The 21,709-nt window shown below is 43.3% G+C and overlaps 1 protein-coding gene across 3 annotated transcripts in view; it reads right to left on the reverse strand.

The window, feature by feature from the left end:
• Positions 1–6,821: 6,821 nt before the first annotated feature.
• The window catches only part of Slc10a7 (solute carrier family 10, member 7), a 250,861-nt gene continuing 235,973 nt past the window's right edge, over positions 6,822–21,709 (reverse strand). For all 3 annotated transcript variants that reach the window (XM_013515325.1, XM_013515326.1, XM_005386663.2), the window contains 2 exons: positions 11,686–11,831; positions 6,822–9,307 (listed from right to left, as the gene is read on the reverse strand). In XM_013515325.1, the coding sequence (XP_013370779.1) occupies positions 9,278–9,307; positions 11,686–11,831 (176 nt within the window). In that variant the 3' untranslated portion in view covers positions 6,822–9,277. The remainder of the gene's footprint in view (positions 9,308–11,685; positions 11,832–21,709) is intronic.

Below are 21,709 nucleotides of genomic sequence, written 5' to 3' on the forward strand. Positions count from 1 at the left end.
GCGATTTTGCAGATAGAATCAATGGAATTTGGTAACTCTCCACATAGGAGAAGTAGATGTAAGGATTTCCAGGGAGGACCGCCATGTGGGTGCTATGGCAACAGAGGAAGCTGGTTCGGGAAGGATGCGGTGTTGAGTAAGAAAGAGGTCACAGAGTTTTCATTCAGGGCACTTGTGGTTTGAAGAGCCTGAAGACATCAGGTGGGAATGCCCAGAGGCAACTGGAAATAGGAGCTCAAGGCCGCAGGTCTAGGGTGTTTGCTGCTTTACACAGGTCACGACTACCAAGGGCCACAGGTTCCCACTGCGGGAAAGATCCGAGCCTCAAATTCCTGGAGATGGCTACATTCAAAGGAATCCCGGGTTCTGATGGACATTTTACCCTAAGCTCAGGAAGAGCGTTCCAAGGGGGCTGCGACCACAGAGTGGCCGCCCCAGCAGCAGCCCGGTAGGTGGTAGTGGCCTCCATCAGGAATTAGCAACCGGGAGCCAGGGAGGACAGCTGCATAATCAGGTGGTTCTCAGCCAGAATCAGGGGAGCCGGAGAACACTTCTTCATGGAGTTACCTGGAGTAGGGAGAAAAGAAGCAAAACCCAGGCAGCAAGTCTGGGAGCGTCTTTAAATGTGTCCTTCCCTCCCTGATGTCAGGGACACCTGTGGAAGCCAGCAGTGGCTGCAGCCATCTTAAAATTCAGAACCCAGTGTCCTCATTAACTGATGAAGGAGAGACTCCTGCCCTGGTCACTTCCTGACTTGATTAATGACATCTAATGGGCTCCTCGATAGGTCTTTTGCATACATTAGGAGTCACGGGGAACAGTCTGACACTGGCTAACACACGTCTGCCCGTACACATCCCAGGTCCCGGTCTCTGCTGAATAATCATCATCGCTGCCACTTACTGAGTACTTAGTGAGTGCCGGCTACTGTGTCAAGCTGGCTGAAGGGGTTATCTCACTTGATCCTAATAACAGCCCTGTGGTGTTGTACAGTTCTTACTTTGGCTTCGTGAGCAGAGAAGCGCGCTCTGTCGGTGGCACGCTGCTGTACCTTCACCATGCTTGGGACCTCTTTGGTGTGGGCACAGTGTCACTGCTAAGGGCAAGGGAGCCTTGTTAGAATGCACTGCGCATGAGACAATAACAGGCTGGAATTCATGGTACGCCTTTATTGGTGGAAAAGATCTAGAATTAAGTGCTAACCATGTTGTCCAGCTAGCCCAGGAGGCTGCACTGACAACGGTTCTCTATGGGCAGCCAGACTCAGAGTGCAGAACTCCCCAGGGTAACTGCACATCACCACGATTGCAAGGATTCAAGCTTGGAACAGCTGGGAATGAGGAACGATCAGCTTCCTCAGAGTCTAACTCCTTAGCATGCTGGCTTTCCCACCCAGTGGACACTGAAGCACGATATATATATATGTATATATATAATTTTTTTAAAAATCAGAACTCCTAGGCTTTTTCCTTCCCCTTCTACAATTTCTGAGTTGTGGGGGCTTTTGACTCACTCTGCATGAACAAAGAACAACATCTTTTATCAAAACTTGTTTTCTTTATATAAGGCTGCAATTTTTTAGGTTAATTTTTTTCATTGGTGTGTTTGCAGCACGTAAGGTTACACTCCTGGTGTGGGGCTGGTGCACGTGCATAAGGCAGCTTCATTCTTTCCTCATCCCCGTCTCCCCTTCCCACCCCTCTCTTCATCTCTTGGTCTCCTTCCCTTTTGCAGAAGATCTGTCTCTCTATTTCCTAGTATCTATCTTTTATTTTGTTCCATATTTCTGTTTTGGGTTTCTCCTATAAGAGAAACCATGCAATATTTAAGGTGGTGGACCAGATTTATTTCACTTAACATTGAAACCTTTCTCACAGAGCTTAGGTACAGGCCTGAATCATTGCTACTTTCCAGAAGATCCATACAGAAGAAAGTAAGATCTTCTAAGCACCAAGTGTGTTTGGTGCTGTGATGGAGTCTGTTATGGTTGATACATTGTGCCAACTTGGGGAGTCTAGAGGTTTGGCTAAGTGACTCAGCAGTTCGGCATCTTGGGTAAAAAGGACACACCCTTACCCTTCTGGGATGTTGTTTATTGTGTTAATTTGAGAAGTTTAGAAGGTTAACTGTGTGACTCAGAAGGGAGCCGGGTGCTTAGTTTGTATTCATCCTAAACTGGTGCAAGAGGCAGGCATGCAGAGGGTGTGGGTGTAGAGGACCATCCCCATCCCCCAGAGCAGGTAGACTGCATAAAAAAAGGAATTGAGGAAGGACTGGCTGCTGGTTCTTTGGAGGAGCTCCAGGCTTTGCCTTCGGCTTGGTCATCTCCTGCATTCTGGTGCAGACTGTTGGGCTTCCGTCTGGGACTCTTCAGCCTTCTGGTGTAGGCTCTCCGGCCTTCATTGTAGATTCCTCAACATTCCATCGCAGACCCATCAGCCTTTTGATACGGACTTGCACGGACACTGCAGCAAGCTCCAGGCCCGGGTCTGGGCTCTTCAATCTCCATTGTGCAAACACCCGCTGAACACTTCCTCATCCAACTCTGTGGCTGACCATCGTAAGCCAAACTTGTAATTTCTTGTACATTTGCTTATTTTGTATTATATCTGTTCCTCTAGTAAACCCTGACTGATACAGAGTCTTTTTCATGGTCTGGGATGTGGGCTTGCTTGGAAAGTCAGGAAACTGAGTGGGAATCCTAATTGCACTTTATGAGCTGTGAAGCTTGGACTCACAACTTACCTGTTGGTCTTAGTTTCCTTACCCGTACAGTGTGGATAATAATGGGACATTTGCTCCTGGAGTTATTTCCTTTTTTTCTATGGTGAATTGAACTCAGGACCTTCTGTTTGCCAGGCAGGTGCTTGTGCCACTGAAGTATATCCCCAGCCCTGCTCCTGGAGCTATTGAAAAAGTTAAATGAAAACGTTGAGTCAGGAACTTAGCCCTGGCCTGTGGTGCAGAGGTAGGCTGCAGTTGAGAGCCCACCAGACCCAGCTCTTGCTAGTTCCACTTCCAGTACCAGCATATGTGGCGGCGTGAAGTCAGCAGGGTGGGAGTTTTCACGCCACGGCGAGGGCCAAGTGGTGCCCATCAGAGCACTGCCCACCGGCAGTACTGTCGCAGTCCCTGCCATGTCCATCTGAACACACAACCTCAGACAGAAAGTAATGGCTTGAGAATGAGCTTCATGCTTTGTGGGAAGGATTCCCTGGTCCAGGAATTCTGTGTGTTTCTCTTCTTTTGATCAATTTCATAGTCAGAATTCCCTGCCCGGGGCTTGACATCTCTTATGACTGGAATCTTCTGCTTATCATTATCTCTTGATGGATGTTGAAACTTTGACTTCATTTTCATCCGAATGAATGAATGAACCCCTGTCATGTAAACTACTTTCGTACTAAAGGTTGTTTTTGAGGGACAGAGAAGGAAGGCAGATGAATTGCAAAAAGTGTGAATCATTTAAAAAAGGACAAGGATGGTGGTCAAAATCACTACCGTCCCCTCTGCTGCCACTCCCCCGGGTCGCTAAGCCCTTCCCTGCATGCCGAACTGAACCTGTATTAACACATTTAGTTCCTGTCTTTAAAGGCCCGTGGTCATTTGCTATCAGACCCTTCCCCCTGGCTGTCTTTTCATCTCTCCTGCGGTGCTGGGTGTGGAACCCAGGGCTTGCACGCGCCCACCCGCCTGGGTGTGTCTTTTAGCCTCCAGACTCTCCTGAGCTCTTTTTCTACCTCTGTTCTTCTTCCTCTCCTCATTCTTGGACTTCCCAGTCTCCCCTTCCTAAGCTGTCTACTCCGCTTGTATCAGTTTGTAGGACTTGCACCCTCTGGTCTTGCCTTCACTCACGTAGGCTGTGCTTAGAGGATTTATCTTCCTCAGGCAAAGGATGTTTTCTTGACAAATGTGCCACAGCCCAGGGGAATTATGGGATTCTCTCGAGAAGTGGCCAAAGTAGCGCCAGTGAATGTTACTGGCTTAGTAGAACCTTCCACAGTAGGACTGACGTAAAATGTATGATCAAATTCTTCCTTTCATTCTTGCCTCCTAGGCGTGCCTACTACTAGAGATAGTCTCAGAGTGGCTAACGTGCTCCCACTTAATTTTGTGGCCTTGAGGCAACCACTTAGACTGCAGCTCCATTTTCTCATCTGTGGAATGGGGTTAAAAACATGCATACTTTGTCCTGAGATTTACCTTTTCCTGCTACTCCACTATACATTATTACAAAGTGCCCTGTCCTTATTCCTTTTACTGCTCTCTGAGAACATACTGTTGAATATTTAAACATTTCCCTGCCTTTGGAGAACTTGGTGGGTTTTTCAGGCTCATCACTGCTCTAAAAATGTTGTCAGTGGGTCCTTATTGCATCTGTCCATTTCTTCAGGTAGATTCCAGAAATGAAAGAACCGGGTGGAAGACAAAGAACCCACATTTAAAACTTATGCTGGCACGGCTGGGTAAACAGCTCCCTGCAAATCCCATCTCATTTAAGCTCCCACTAGCAGGTCATGAGTGTCCTCTCAAATACCCTTGTATTTGGTAATTACTACTTTTTTTTTTTTTTTTTTACCTGTTGTCAATCTCATAAGTGAAAAATAGTATCTCATTTAAACACATCTCTCCTTGGTTCATATTTTGAAATTTGTTTATTACCCATTTTCATTCATTCTCCCATGAATTCATCTAGTTTATCTTTTGCCTGTTTTCCTAGTGTAGCTGAAATAGTGCACACCTCATCTTCTTTTTCCTGCCTCTGAGATGCATCTTGTCCAGGGCATACACGAATCCTCGTATTGACTCATTCCAGCGCTCAGTTCAAGGAACAGAGGCCGTCAAAACAGGAGAAAAAGGAGCCGGGGGATATAGCTCAGTGGCGTAAGTGCTTGCCTGGCAAGCCTGAGGTCCAGAGTTCGATTCCCGGTCCAAAACAAAAAAAAACACAACAAAACAGGAGATGTGGAAGCTCTGTCAGCTTGCGTAACCATCAAGGGAACAGGGATTTTTAAGGCATCCCGAGGCGGCTGCCCGGAGGGCCTGAGGCACATCCAAGAAGTCGGAGATGGCACCTGAGATGGCTGTGCTGTGTGCGGAGCTGCAGTCTGAAGAAGGAAGGGAAGGGGAGCGGAGAGGACAGGAAGAGCAGCAGCAGGGCAGTGGGTGGAGCCAATGGGGCAGGAGGGCCAGGGGGAACGCCAGAGTCTGCGGCTCTGAGGAGGCTGGGAAGCGTCTGCTGTTCGGTTTTAAGCTTGTGCATCCCGGGCATTCAGCGCGTCCAAGCTCCTGCAGAGGAACTGGAAGGTGAAGGAGCCGCACTGCACTCTGGGAAGGTGGAAGGCACTGCAGGGAGCCGGCTGGGGTGGGCGACGCGGTGAGCGCACCCGAGCCGGGTCAGGATGCCCACCGGCCTCTCCTGCGTGACCGCCAACCACAAGGGGCTGTGAGTTCAGAGCCCTTGACAGTCACCCTGGCCCCAGCCGACCTTCACAGTGCGTGTTCAAAAGAGTTCCTCATAATCCAGCTGGAAGACAAGCACTCCAGGGTCTGTGGGAATTTTCTTTTGCTTTAAATGAGGTTAGGGTTTTACTCGCATTTGAGAAAGACTGTCCCGGAGTAAACAATAATTGTGAAAGACAAAACCGTCTTAGAAGACTTTTTGTGTATTCTTTATACAGGACATACGCGATGATGATGATGATGATAATTTTTTGCCTAGTTTTTACGGCATGTCAGAATCTCCATAAGGCAATCCTTTATGTTTTCATGTAAATAATGGCCTCACTCATTCAGAGCGACTGAATCTGACTGAGCCTGAATTACTGAGGGTTTATCCTGCTGTCAAAGCACACAGGATGAAAGCTGCTTGCACGCCTACCTGAGCTCTTGCCTTGGAGAATTCATATTTGCACAGGTACGAGGTGATGCCTTTCTGAGCAGCACCAGCCAGCATCACGGTTTTATTCTAGATAGGAAAGGTAGTAAAAAAAGGTCCATTTTACTTATAAATTAGTAATGATCTATAGGGAGGGAAAAGCTCTCATAATTTTGAAGGTTCACATCCTACCGATTAAGATCACAGTCTGGAAAATATTTCTGTGGACTTTTTTTTGGCTGTTCCGCTAAGCCTGGTATCATCTGGAGCACAAATGAAAAATAGAGTGGAGTAACGGCTATGAGCCAGAAATATAACCTAATGGTTAGAACATACAACTTGAGGCCCTCAGATAACTTGAGGGCCAAGTCTAGCATTGGTTGGGAAGCTAGAAGAGCCTCGTAGGGGAGGCGACAATTTCTATCAGACAGCAAAGGCAAGAGCACAGGGTTCTGGGCTTGGCCGTGCACATCTGCAATCCGAGTACTCAGGAGGCTCAGGCTGGAGGATCGCTGTGAGTTCGAGGCCAGCATGGGCTATGTAGCAAGTTCAGGGACAGCCTGAACTACTGAGACCCTATCTCGAAAAACCAAGAGCACAAAGGTATGAAATTCCGCACAAGGTAACTTCCTCATCAAAGAGACACTGGGTTGGGAAAGGGATGTGATCACTTTTTTCTCATTGTTAAAAAATACAGCAAGGGTAGCTAAAACCTGTATGCTTCTCTTTGGGTCCTCAGCTCTGATGCAAAAGAAAGAGATCTCTAATGAAAAGGCAAGGGCTGTGTCTGGATTTTAACGTCATACAGTGGGGGAGGTCTGGACACCCGGGAGATAAGTTTGTATCTATTTTTCCACAGATGATGTCACAATGCAAGGGTGACTCCTGGAATACTTGGAAGTGCATCTGAAATTGGGTTAAAAATAAGCCACAGATTCTCTCATGATTTTTCAGAATTTCTTTGTTTAATCATAGAATGATTTTCCTCTTCCGTTCATCATAAATAATCTACTTCATTACTTAAACCATCCTTTTGAAAACATTTGGTATTTAGCATAAACACTGAACATCACCAGAGAGATGTTAATTTTAAACAGAATAGGGAAGCATTTTAAAAAACAAAACTTTTAAAACTTACAATGTGTTAAAGGTCAACATTATCTCTTAAAAAATCAAATTTCATAACAACCTTTTAAAAAAATCCAGGTGGAAAAATGAGTAAACATAATTTATTTCTTTTATAAATACACTTGGACAAAACAAATGCATAGAACAGCTTGACAGTGCATAAACATAAAAATATTTTAAGATCTAAGTAATTAAATTCCAATAAACATGAATTAAAAATAAATTTTATTTCTTGTTCTTTATGGAAAAATATGCTATAACAGTTGTGTTAAAAAAGCCATAAACATATCACTAAAGCCACCAAAATGCACCACATAAAGATTATTTGAAAATAAAACACATGAAAGCAAAAAGACAGAATGTTATCATAGCATTTTCAGTTGAAATTTATCCCATATCACACCTACTACAGGTGTTAGACAAGAGAGGTAGATAAGTTGAAAAGAAGATCAGTATTCAAATAAAAAGGGAGAAGGATTTTTATGACAGCTTGGACAGACAGACATTTCCATTTGCTCTAAACCTCAAGGAAGCTTGCAGGAATAAAACATGAAAACTTTTTTCTGTGTTCTATAGATAAGCATAAAAAATATAAAGCAAAATTACTGTAGTTTTAGATGCTGTAATTCTCAACAGCTGTACATTACAGCCTGCTTAGAGTAGGTTTTTGCAGGATCGGGTACTAACCTTAGTACTCTTGTGAAATTGATGCAGTTAAATGACAGAAATGTATCAAAAGTAACAAAACACGAGACCCAGTTGTAACAATAATATAAATTTACACTACTGATAATAAATTTTGAAGGAATGATTTTTTGTGGTTAGCATGACAACGACGTTGACGGCAGGTACTGTGGATATAGTACAGCCTCAGCAACACCCAGGATGCCGTATCGTGTGTCAAATCAGGAAAGGACACGAGAGATGAAGAGACGGGATGGCAGAAAAGAGAAAAGTGTTCCCTTGATCCAATATATTGCTTTATTCTCTACTTGGGTCCACTGAACGTTCTTCTAGCCACAGTAAAAGCAAATATTGGAGACTTCTTTAGAAGAAAGCTGATGCCCAGCTGGGGACAAATGATACTTGATAGTCTGGTTAATGAATGATCTTGTCTTTTTTTGTGCTAGTTTTTCTTTCCATCTGGTTAGACAGAGTGTGTCTCTGTAACATCTGCTTGCGTTCATGATCCCTATATTTTCCTTTATTCGTAAGTGCACTGTGATTTTAACATTTTAAAGAATGCTGCAAACATTTATCAACTCTATGAAAAAAATGGTCTCACATGTCTTGAGTGTGCTTAATTCAAAGATGTAACAGGCTGTTCTCACCAAAGGGAAAATTTGGGAAGTGTTCAGCACATCTGTGTAACAAAAGAATAGCCTCAGTTGTGGAATGTGAATATAATCCATCATTAATTGCTGCTGTTCTTTAACTGTAACATTTTTTGTATGTCTCATGCTTGGTGACTACGAGTGTGCAAGTGTGGTAGGAAGCAGGTAAGAAAGAAATTACAGAAGAAAGAGTGAAAACACACTGGGATATAATTTAAAACCCTGAAAACCAAATTCTTTAGTTTACCTGAAAACTTCACATACTTACTTCACTCATAACTCAAACATCAGGCCCTTCCTTTGAAGCAGCTTATAATAAATTTAAGACACAACACCACAATTTCTTATGATGGGACTGAAGAATTTCTGTGTAGAAACTATTTGAAGGAATGTCTAAAAAAATGATGCCAAGGAATGCAGAGCTATCTTATGCTTTTCAGCATCTATTCGATCCATGACCCCTGCTGAGTTGATAAGGAAGAAGCATGTCACAGTTGTAGAAAAAAGAATCACACAGTGAATCAAAGTATGCGTGAAGAAAACTTTGGAAATTTTCACTGTCATCAGAAGGGCATTTTTCCTGATGGTGTGACCTCATTTCAAACATTACAGTAACTATTACAGAGTTGTACTGCACAAAAGGTGATACAGGGAAGGTATGGTAGTTTTTGGTCCTTCTTAGGACTGTTTTCTGCATTGGGAAAAAAGAAATTCACTCCAAAATACTGTACCACCCCTAGCAGTAACCAACAGAGTATGTTTTGGAAATAACGCTCTTGTTGAATAAACTTTAAGGCACTTAAACAGGTATATCACACTTTTTCTGTAAAAAAATAAAAATATGCATCGAAGCAACATTCACAAGTACAAGTCTTCAGATCGGAGTGTTATGTACAAGCCTGTACATATATACACAGCTACGGGAAGTGTGCCTCCGTTATACTGTTGGCCTTGTCAACTTCACTCCCTGTAAAAAAGGGAAACAGGTTGTTCAGAGTTATTCAGTGTCTATGAGCAAAGTGAAAGCATTGTATAACACCAGAGAATTTACACTTCTAGAAGGAAAGAGGCTCACTGCTAGCTTGGATCTGGAATCTTCCCCAAAGACCCATGAGCTAAAGGTGGAGTTCTCAGCTTGGTGCTGTTGGGAGGTGGTGGGACCTTTATAAGGTTCCAGTGGTGTGTTCGGTCTCTGGGATGAACCTCTCAAAGGAGGTTGTGCAACCTTGGTCCCTTTCTCTTTCTCATTTTTGCTTCTGGACCATTAGGTCAGTGGTTCAGATCTATTACATGCTTCCATCATACATTGTCATGCCCAAAACAACAGCGCCAACGGATTTTGGACTGAAGCCTCCCAAATTGTAAGCCAAGTCAACTTTTTATAAGTAGATCATCCCAGGTATTTGTTATAGTAATGGAAAACGGACTGACATGTCCACACGGATGCATTATGCAATCAATAATCCAAACCTGTGGACACAAATTTACCTGCCCACCTCCCTGGCCAGCAGACTGTCTTCTCCCTCTGCCTGCCCTGGCTGCTCATGTAGCTCTGCTCTGTGCTAGACGGTGGACTGGATCCCCTTAGTATTGTTTGCAGAGCAGAGGAGGCAATCACTGATACTGCAAGGGTAGACTCATTGTATTTATTTCAGTGGTCAAAAATTCCAGGCCTCCTTGATTATTCTAAGTTAAACTATGCAAAGGGAAGATGAACAGTATTGTCCAATTTAGTCTCCCTTTTGGAAACACTTCTGTTACTCTGTAGAATAAATCTCAGAGCTTTGAAACATCTAAAGAAAAAAGTGCTTAATTTGTGGTTCACGATGACTGCATACTGTTGATAAGAGTGTTAGCATTTTCAAACAGTTTTTCCATTCTTTGTGAAAATTTATAAATTCTGAGTGGCGAAGCACATACACATTGACAAATACAGCTATGAATACTAGCGAGAATTTTCAAGTGGATGAATAGTAAAAGAAGAAGATGATGCTAAACCACTCTTCTGCTAACTCTGGGTATGAAGCTCAGAGCCTGGAGTGGTACCTGATATAAAAAAGGAATCACTAACATTTTGTTGGATAACTGAATGAGTGAATATACTGGCTGAGCTAAACCTCTTAAGCAGAATCCTGGAGCCCTATGTGAGCCTTTTAAAGACAGTATTTGTGTCTGGGGTATCATTGCAATGTTGGGGAAAGAGCTGGGGGCATCAAAGAAACTAGCGTTCCTAAGTCCTAAATCAATCACCAACTAAGCCATGCACAGGACCTTGGGCAAGTTGTTCAACTCTTGGAGCTCACTTCTTAATCTGTAAAATGGGGAGGGTAAAGTTTGCTCTGAGTGCCACTGTAGGTAAGTGCCAATCCAGGCAGCTGGGTCAGGTCCATCCTCAGTACCAGGTAAAGGATGGCGCTGGCTTAGCACACACAGCTCAATGGGGCCACCATGGTGGCCTCTGTGTGCAGCACACTGATGATGTGACACAAGGTGCCCTGTCACAGGTGTCTCCTCTTCCCACACATCTGATAACAGTCACTGACTCATGTACAGAAAAGTGTAAGTGTTGGCAAGTCCAAGCTACTGGGAAGGAGCCAGCTCCAATGGTGCTACCATGTTCTGTCATCTTAACTTCTTTGAGTCACTGGCTTATTTTGCTCTGGTTGATAATTTAGGAGTTCAAATCCATAGAGATCTAATGTGTAACAAATTTCCACACTAAGTGTGGTGAAAGTCATAATGTGTGTGCTCCTTTGCTATTTAACTTACTTAGCATTCCAACACAATTTTACTGTACAAAGAAATTATGTATCTTGAAAATTAAAACTGAAGAAAGCATTCTAGATAAATCTACGTTCTATCATATTTAGAAATATGTGAAATCAGGACACACATGAAAGATGTAGTGGCAAGAGATGGTTTGCTCAAGGAGGCAGTGGTGTGCCCATCTTTTTTTTTTTTTTTTCCTCTGGTACCGGGAACTGAACTCATGACCTTGCGCTTGCCAGGCAGGTGCTTTTTTGCCGCTGAGCTAAATCCCCAGCCCCTGGTGTGCCCATTTTGAATACCCCATGAAATACACCCTTTAATATGAGAGGATTAAAAGGAGAACTTAAAAACTACAACCTAAGTATAACTGCCTTCTATATTAATTTAAAACACTGAACATTCAATCCTTCTGTTCAAATAGAACTGCATCAATGCACTATTGTTATAGTATTTGGTTAAGAAAATGTGCACTCAAGAATAATGATGTGCTAGCAAATGCTGGAGGGTACAAAGACTTTGCATCCAGGAACATTTCAATCAAATCTGGATCCAAGTAAGATCATTCTTGAGCCTCACCTTTTGCCTGGATACCATCCAAGACTTTATTGTTGGCACCAGCACACTCCCCAGGAGGATCTGAGCTGGGTGGTAGATGAGCAAGGGCACGGATATTAGTGAGAGATGCTCATGTCCTGCAAACACTATCTTCAGCATTGGAATTCCTGATGAACAAAGAAAACAGAAAACTCAGAGGCAAATTCAGGCTGTCACCAAGTTAAAGACATGCTCCATTAACACCAGAACTTTGGGATAGGTTATTTCCATACTTCCCCATGGGAACGCACAGAACTGAACTGGGAAAGTCTCAAATAAGTCAACAAATCTTTCTTCCTTTTAATACATAAGGCTCTAAGCTCAATCTAGAAGAGACGAATGTAAAAAGGGGGCCAGGATTCTGGGCCACCAAGAACTTTGCCCATCCAATCAAGGGAAGGAGGGGGAGACTGTGTGTAACGGAGTTACTTTAAGAAGGCTGAAAAAGTATCGGTGAGTAGAAGTTGAAGATGAATCTCTCCTCGTGCAGTGGTGAGACAGTCTGTTGTTCTTTGGGGACGCCAGTGTGGTACCGTTTTGAAGTCCCAAAGCTCACTTTCAGGAGATGAAAAGATATGAGAAGATAACACGGTACACACTGCTACAGTAAGAGATACTTTAGCCACATGAACATTAATAGAATCTTTGCATATTCATTCATTCATTCACTGTCTGCCTCTCTGTGTCTGTCTGTCTGCCTGTGTCTGTCTGTCTGTCCCCTCTCTGATTCTCTCTGGTGCTAGGGATTGAATCCAGGGCTTCAGGTATGCTAAGCACAGCATCTACATCACTGAGCTAACTCCAACCCTGTACATTCTCTTTTGATCAAGGATCTCAAAGTGCTTTACAATCACTAAGCAAGGATCATACAATTCTGTCTATGGCAGGTGAATTGTAAAATTAGTTCTGAACGTTCAAACTCCACGGTGAAAGTCTTAATGGACTTAAGCACTAGTTTGTGAGCCTACCAATCTATTATAAAAGGGCAAGGTGTGCATGTTTTTTGCAAGCAGCTGTCACAGAACATAGCTCCTGAGCTTCTGTAGCAGTTTAACCATCATTACCAATTGTTCTAATAGGGCCCCGGTTTTCAGAACTGCTGGGTATGTAAGTCAGCCTTTCCAGCTGAACAGCTTTAACAACTTCGCTCTCTTTGTGTTTCTCTAAGAACGCCCTCTGAAAGGGAACCGGGCTCCTAAGTATGCATGATGAGGGCACATAAATAGCTTTTTATTGTAACACAATGAGAAAGGTTCAGCTTTTCCAATTATTTTTACCTGGTAATAAATTTCAAACCTTTATGCAAAAATGTATTTCATGGCTGCCTCCTTTTTCACAGCCTCACATATCATTGCCATAAACTGAAAACATTTCACCCTTCCCAACATAAACCCCCTCTTAGAGCTTCCAAAGTAGGTTTAGATTTTTGCACAAGTTCTGTCTTCGCACCAATGTATATTTTAAAAAAACAAGATGGAAAAACTTTTTTTTTAAATAAAAAGCTTTAAAAATCCACTCATTATTGAAAAGCAGCATCTGATGCTAAAGTGTTGGGAAGTTATTATAAAGGGAGAAAATTAAGGCCTGGACTTACTCCTTCTGTTTCGAAAAAACTTATTCCTTGGCCCAGAGGGATGATAAGAAACTGGGTGGGACCCAGTAAAAGGGAAGCGAAAGGAAGTAAGTGATAGAAATATGGGGATATTTGTACCTAAAAATATTCTTAGAATGGCTTTTGGATCCTACATTCAAAGATTATGGCTGCTAGGCTAAACAATCAGAGTTCCCCATTCTTGCCTGGGAATCTGGGCTGTGTCATTCTCTACAAGCTCAAGCGGGCTCTGAAGAGAAGCCATAGACGGTGCCAGATGCTGCTGCTACAGTGGGTAAACCAAGAAGCCACTACAAAGTACACAAGAGCTCTACATGTGAGCGACATCAGAAAGTGACCCTCATGTGATAAATCGGGCAGCAGAGACAGCAATGGTGATAATCATGGTCAGTATGTACCGAGCGCTTGCTGTGTCCTGTTCTGTCCAGTGATTTTCCATACTGACTGACCTATTCCTCACAGTAACCACCAGAGATCTGTGAAAACCACTGCATTTGCCATTTTGCTGAGGAGCTTGAGAGCCTGGTGGTCAGGCAACCTTCCCCAGAGGAGTCCAGACCACATGGGGTGCATTGCAGTTCCTGGAGTCTGCTTTGGGCAAAGTCAGTTCTGCACTTAGGGGACTGGGCACCTCAGCTGGGGAAGCAGAAGGAGGCCTGGTAGCAATCAGCTGTAGAGGCCAGCAGTCCATTAACTCATTCTGCCCACTGCCCTCATGCTGCCCCTCTCCTGCGGTGACCTCCTTCTGAGCCTCCGGCTGGGTGAAAGGTGTGGTGACTGCCAGGCTGACCCCACAATGCCATGAAGTCACGGATTCACACACAGGCACGTCTTGGCCTTCCGGAAGCTTCTAGTGTACTAGCATCCTCTTCCTTCTTTGGACCTAACGCCAACTGCCTGAGCTCTCTTCTGGTATGATCAGCTCTGCTCGCTCATCTTCAAACACATCCTTTTTTCCCTGGGACTCTGGGACCCTCATTCCTCCTGGCCAGTTGTTCCCCCTCAACATTCTGCCAATAGGGGGCATGAGAGGAAGAAGGGACGGGAGGGTGTGGATCCTCTGGTGTCGCTGCTTCTTGCCAGCAGCAGCCCCTCGGATTCCCCAGCACCAGTGCTCCTCCTCGGAGATCTGGGTCCTGTCCTGCCGCGTCCTCCTCCTAGGGCTGACATACAACCCTCCCGTGCCCCCAGCTCCAGGCACTTCCTGCAGCTATTACTCTTGTGTTTCCTCATGGTCTCTTTCCCTTTCTAGTTTTCCAACAATGCTGAGTCAATTCCCTGTACTGAAAGGGTAGATTCGGTTTTCCTGACAGACCCTGCTGGCCCTTTCCCTACTTTGCCTTTCATAGTCATTTGCCTTATGTGAAAAAGAGAGGGGATCAGTGATGACTTGTAGATGTGTGGACATTTGTCAAATTAAACACCACTTTGTGTGCCTGTACTATCTCCTTGATTATTTCAGGCATTTTGTCACAGTCACGGAAAACTAACCCACTCTGCATTGAGTGACTTCTTAGGCACATTAGCCTCACATCTGTGTCCCTGGTACCTTCCTTCAGGGCACCACCCTCTCTCAGCTGTATCTCCCATACTGTCCCCAGACCAGGTGCTCTACTTCTAGGTTTGTCCCACCTGAGTTGTTTTCCACTCTAGCATTAGAGTGAGCATCCTGAAGCGCGAATCTGATGATGTCAAGTCATGTAGGAGTTTTCGGCATGGGAGTGTCTCCTCAGGGTAGCACACAAGGACTTTGTGGTCTGGCCCCCAACTCTTGTCTTCCTCCCTCTAATATCTGCGCTCTAGCCACAGCAAGCACTTCTATCTCTCTCCCATCCACGGCTGTCCACACCCTGCCTTGCCTCTCGGCTCTTGCCCCGCTGTTCCCTTTGCTTAGGATGCTCATCAGCCACTGTTTTCCTGCTGTGTCCTCCAGCCCTCAGTTCTTGGGCTGACTCCTCTAAGAAGCCAGGCTAAGGGGCTGCCTTCCACCCCACACTTAACAGTTCTATCCTTGAATTCACTGTACTTGTTGTAACCAGTATCTTGGTGTTTCCTGCACCGAGCTGTAAGCTTTAGGGCCAGAAACTCTTATTTATCTTGGCGCACACAGTCGGTGCTCAGAGGAGTGCACTGGGTGAACAATTTGCATTTTTTCCAGATCCCATCATAAAATCACTATGCAGTCTATTTATTACCCCATTTTTTTTACTACATTCATTAATTAGGAAAAATAGCAATAATTTAAAAACCCAAACAAACTTACTAGAAAGAGTTTTCTTTTTAGAGCAAAATTTAAATATGGGATTCTTTTCATCTTGCTATCAGTGCAGTAATATAAATGAAGGAAATTAATTTTAATGCTCCCAGGTACTGATTCTGTGTCACCATGGTTGACAGGATTCAACTAGACTTTATGAGATGGCATTTGACTTTATGGAAGTGAACACTATGCACGCATTTACAATTTTACAGGGACTTTAAGCTGTCATGCTGAAAAATGTTTATAAAACATTAATCAAAAAATGCTCTTTAATACAATGCATTGTCTGAAAGATGTTAGAAGGCGCATATTGTAAATGGATTCTTTTTCTGACTAAAGTAATTTCCACCAAAAGCATTTCCCCATTGCTCTACAAGTACACCGTGTGGGTAGATGAAGAGCACTTTCTGAGCACATTACTACCTGATGCAAACACTTGGGAAATCACTAATGTACAGCATGCCATATTTCCATGTCACACATGACACATTCGTCTAAAATTACCCAACAGAGTTTGACACTGCAGCATATTCCATAAGCAGAGCTTTCAACTGACATCTGCCAAGTAGGAACTTCAAGTGCGAGCTTTCTTCTTCTAACAAGCAAGTAAGGCTTTTCTTTTATCCTATACCCAGGATGGAGATGATAAAACAATACATACAAGAACAAGCCCCCTCCCCCGCAATTTGAATATGCTTATTTTATGTTCTCTGAATTAGAAAATTCCCTTTGTATCTGTGTTCAAGTTTCAACAGTGACTACTTTCTGTTGGGTGGACAGCTTTCTATGTTTCCTTGAGAAACACATACTTTTCTTCCTAGGTTAAATATGGATTTTTATTTACCTGTCCCTGAAGGTTGGCCTATTGTTCACAATAAATTATCCACTTGACACCACTGTTCAGACCTTACTTATAGTACTTGTAGGTGCACAATGTTCCTGGACAATTCATTCATTCATTCATCCATTCATTCATTCAAAAATTGCTTCCTGGGCCTCTCCTGTCAGTTCCTGTGCTAGCTCCTGGGATACAAGAACACAGACAAGGTCCCTGCGCTACTGATTGTTGCTTTCCAGTAGCTCCTGTGCCAAACACATCAGCTTACCACTGTCCCCTGGGGAGCAAACCCTGCTGTCAGGGGTTACCAAGTTTTCACTAGTGCTTGAGGCTAATCTGTGACAAACTCTTTTGTCTTCACACATTTAGATCAAGTCATCAGATTCTACAGATTCTTTCCTCATTTCCCTTCCTCTTTCTCTCGTAGTTTTCACTGCCATCTTCCTAATTCAGTTCTTTATAAAAATGAAGCCAAGATCACACTTCTGGGCTCCGGATAGGGCTTTCTGTCTTCAGACTCTTCACCTCATCAATCCTACAAACCACAGCCAGATTAATCTTCCCCAAACCCACATTAATTAAAGGCACACCTTGCTCCAGAACTGCAGTGACTCTCTAGGCCCATTCATCAAATCCTCTACCTCTTCAACTCTAGTAAAAAATAATTACTACTACCACCATTTTGTAAGTGCTACTGCATGTGTGTTCATCCTGCATTACTACGTTCAATCCTTAAAACAGCCCTGGGAAGCAGGTGGCAGTTTTCACATTGGAAGATGAGGAAGCTGAGATTTAGGGCAGTGTCAGCAACTTGCCCAACTCAGACATCCGGTAGTCGGCAGAGGCAGACCTGTACCCCAGCAATATTTACTCTTAATCGCTAAGTTGACTCCTTTAAATCAAATTGTTCAATGGCAACTGCAGTCCCTGGCTCAGGCTTAGCACCTTCTTGTCATTGTAAAAGCCAAGCCCTACCTGGGGTGCATGGAGGCTGTTTTATATTTTCCTCCACCACATAGGTGGCCTTCCTATGGACTTCTTTATCCCTTGAAGAATCACAACATTCTTCCATACTTTAGCATTTATGTTGCCATTGTTTTTTCTTGTCTAGATTTTGGTTTCCCTTGAATGTAGGTATAAGTATATCTTTGTCTAAAACTGCAACAGTGAAGAGCAGGGTCAGTGCTCAATACATAAAAGATTGACTGCTAGAGTAAGTGCTAATGCTTCCTACACTGAAAAGGACAGGATTTAGAACAAATACTATTTCCCTCATGACGCTTTACAGAGGGTGCACTCATGCACACCCTTTTGGGAAAGGTATGAATATATTTCATAGGGCAAAAGCATATTTGATACAGCAAGAAGGAAAGAAATTGGACAGACCAAGACCACTCAATTTGAAGTCAGTATGGAATGTGTGGGCTAAGAGGAAATATAGTGAAAAACAATCTGTCTTTTGAAGTCTAATATTACACTGACTTTCCTACTTAGCTAAGAGACAGTATCCTCCAATCACCTGGATCATTTTCTGTCTTTCAAAGATTCATTCGCCTGAATTCACATGACTTGTTTCCCATTTAAATGCTTTCTCAGAGTTTCACCGAGTTCTGGAGGGAGCTGCTGGCTAATCTGGAATCTAGTTGCTGCTCTCCCAAGTTGCCATGGTGATTTTCCACTTTCGTTTAGTTTGTTCCTAGTTAGAAGCATCCATAAGTTTACTATCCAAAAGTCCTACCCATTGTTTCTTGAATTTGCTCTTCCTCCTCAGGGAATCTCTCAGAAAAGCTCATGTTTGCCTTTAAAATTCATCAGGATGGATGCTTTGAGTTTCTTCAGTCCGAGTACAATGTAGTGAGGCAGTTGCTGTCTGAGAACCACAGCTACACTCTGTGGACATCACTAAACACTGATTTCTGGGTCCCCTTACCTATCACACAGGTGTGTGTACACACACATGTGTACTCGCACACTTTCTTTTCACAGACAGAACAGTCACAGAAAGTCAAACTCAGTGGCACTGCTAACCTCAACATTAAACAAACAGGTAATTATATGCACTTTCAGGAGCATGAAAGGAAGCCATGCGAAGGTACAGCCTCGATTTTAAAATCTGGTCAGAAACGGCTCTCAGGATTATCCTAATCACACTAGTCTTTGGTAATAACAGTGGCTGTGGGATAAGGCTGTACAGTGAAGCATTAAGAAGCCTGGAGCATGTGCACTTTTTACCACCTACGGGATGTCAGTAGAGCAAATTATTTAAACTCAGTTTTCACATCTCTAAAACAGACGTACTTTATAGGTTTGCTTGAAATAAAAAGTAGGTGAAATAAATCATACACAATGTCTGGTATATCGTTAATGCTCACCCATTACGTATCAGACATGCTTCTGGGTGCAGTGAATACGTGGACAAAACTCCCCACCCGCCTCATACCTTCGCCCTCCTGTGTCCAGGAGAGAAGATGGAGGGCACCACAGCAAAGCGAGGTGAACAGCAGGTTCCATCTGTAACAATTATGGCACAGGGCAGAGAAAAATATAGCACAGCTATCCAGGAAGAAAGCTGTTGGGAAACACGGATTCATTGAGTAATGCGCTATTCTAAACTTTCTCTTGTGTATAAAAAGAAAGGCCAATTACTTCCAGGTTGGTGGACATGGCTTGGCTTGCTGTCAATCGAGCTTGCTTCTCAAAGAGATTTTTTGGAAAGCATGATCCCTAGAATTCCATTTTGGTTGCTGTCCTGGCTATGCTAGCTCCCACCAAACCTTCTGGATTGTTCCAGAGGCCGTCAAAGTGAACTTTATGTTGAGCCCCTTGGAAATGGCACAGGAAGTCACAGATCATCAGCCCTGTGCTAACTCCCCCTCCCCCATTTACATGGCTTGTTATTTGCTCAAATTCTCTGAAGTAGTTTAATGTGATATCAGTGATTTACATCTTCTTTGCATCCATGTTCTTCTCAGCATTCCATCCTTAACTGAAAACTCCTGCCATATTATCTTTGGTGTGATTCTCCACCGCATCAAGACCTCTACTGTTGCTTTAAGAGACACAGAAGAATACATTTTCATTCTTTTTACATGAAGAGTCATCCAGGACGAAGTGCAGACTAAATGATAAATAATTAGAATTCTCTGGGGATTGTGTCATGCCCCAGGATTGGGTTCACGGAATCCGTGAAGACTGAGCGCTTCCAAATCACTGGACACAAAGCCACAGGCAGCAGCTCTAGCAAAACCAATCAGCTGAACCCATGGCAGAAAAATAGGGCCATCTTGTACCAGTCTGACAGACTCCCCCAAATAGAATTCTCATTCCATCCCTTCAAGCTTGAAAGATGTCATATGGTTATCTCTGAGGTAGCATCTGAGAGTGAAAGAGACATTTTAAAATCCACACAGGAGATGTCAGCCGAACATACTGCAGACAACTGGGTCCAGAGGCGCCGCTGTCCCCAATGCGCTGGATGCCTAGGGAGTCTCTGTCCTCCAGATGCTTCTCCCTCTACAACTGGGAAGACTTTAAATGCATCTTTCTTATAGGTGTAGGCAGGAACTATCAAGTTCTGCTAAATAGATATTTACGTAAAACTTTCCGGAAAGACTTATCCTTCCCTCATGTTTCAAAATGGAACTAAAGAAAAAAAATGAGACTCGGAAAATGAGGAAAAGCACCAAACAGAATGTTATAAACTAGATGGCTAAGGTCATTATAAAAAGCAAGGAACAGTCTTTCTTCCAGTAATCCATACCTTTAGAAAAAAAAGAGCATATTTGTGTCCTTGTCTTTCGGCAATTACACCTTACATAGGACTACAGAGGCTGTAGTCATGGAAATTTTTGCTTTTCATTGGTTGTTGGTCAGGCAGGATAGCGACTGCAGCAAATACTGACACAGTCCTTACGGTGTACCACTGTAAGGACTGTTCTGAGAGTGTCCAAGAATCAATTCCTTCACTCCTCACATCCACCATGTGGGTAAAGCTACCACTGTTATCCCTGTTTTTCAAATGAAAAAATGGAGGCAGCAGAAAAGTAAAAAATTTGCTCCAGGCCCCACACGGCCGGGAACAGGATGCGGCCGGGATGTGAACACACTGGCTGCCTCCAGAGCTGTGCTCTTCACCAGCTCTATGATGCAAATGGTAATTTGCGAGTCTCCTTAAAACTCTGGAATAGGGTGCTTGATTATAGTACCACAGAATAATGGAGGGTGAAAATGGGAGGAAAATAATGTTTATGCAAGAAGGTCTGAAAAGAAAATGGTGCTTCTTTCAACAAAGGTACTTAAGTCTGGCAGCCTTTTGCCTCTTTTGAATGAAGTTTGGTTCATAACCATTTTCAGCCCACTAGGCAAATTAAAGATTGTGTTTCAGCTTTCAATTACCTGGGCTGTAATCCTACTACTTCACTGAAAGTTTTATGTAAATAAAGATGCAAGAAAAGACCAAAATGAGCAGCTGGTGTTAGTTCTGTTTTGAAACAGGTATGTTCTGATTGGAAAAGACGTTTAATGAATGGCCCAAGCCTGCTCACCAGATGCTGACAATGAAACATTTAACTCTACCAATAGAAGGTTGCTGCCTCAGAAGATTAGGTACACCCTCACCTGTCTGACAATGTTGTAGGAGTAATTACCAGACCGGGAATTCAGGAATGCATTAAAGAACTGAGCCAGGAAGGCTTCGTTCAAATACTGGCTGTGTCTTCCTGGAGGAGCTGCCATGTTTAGGGAGACGAGGTGGGTGGGAAGTAGTGACATTACTTTCTTCCTTTTCTAGGTTGTGAGAGAGAAGAGTTGTGAGTCTTCTAAAGACAAAAGCTGGCTAATATTCACACTCAAAGGATGTGAAAACATTAAAAATAGAATGAAAATTTCATGTGATAAAAAAGGTCATGATTATATCTAACGTGGTCACCAACACAGAACTGACTAGCTCTGCAAATCCTTGGCACACTACATAGTGATTTTTAGATGTCTTTTTATATAACTGGGAAAAACACTCAAATCTTTTTAAGTCTGACGTGGAGAGAAGCTGATGGTATGATATGAGCTCTCGTTGATTCCGCTACTCCTTCTACCATTTAAGTTTAAGTTTTCCTTAAAATGTTGTATCAATAATCTTATCAGTTGACAGTGGAACTTCCTGAAAGCTTCTCAACTTTGGTTAAATGGTGAATGTAAGGTGTGACCCAAATTATTTTTGACATACATGTTTTTTTGGTCTTGAATGTGGCCTTGAATCATCTTTTGGCAGTGATTTTCTTCTTGCTGGGATTGTGTTTAT

The sequence above is a fragment of the Chinchilla lanigera genome, unplaced genomic scaffold, assembly GCF_000276665.1.
Source record: "Chinchilla lanigera isolate Chin_1 unplaced genomic scaffold, ChiLan1.0 scaffold00027, whole genome shotgun sequence".
NCBI classification, from domain to species: Eukaryota; Metazoa; Chordata; class Mammalia; order Rodentia; family Chinchillidae; genus Chinchilla; species Chinchilla lanigera.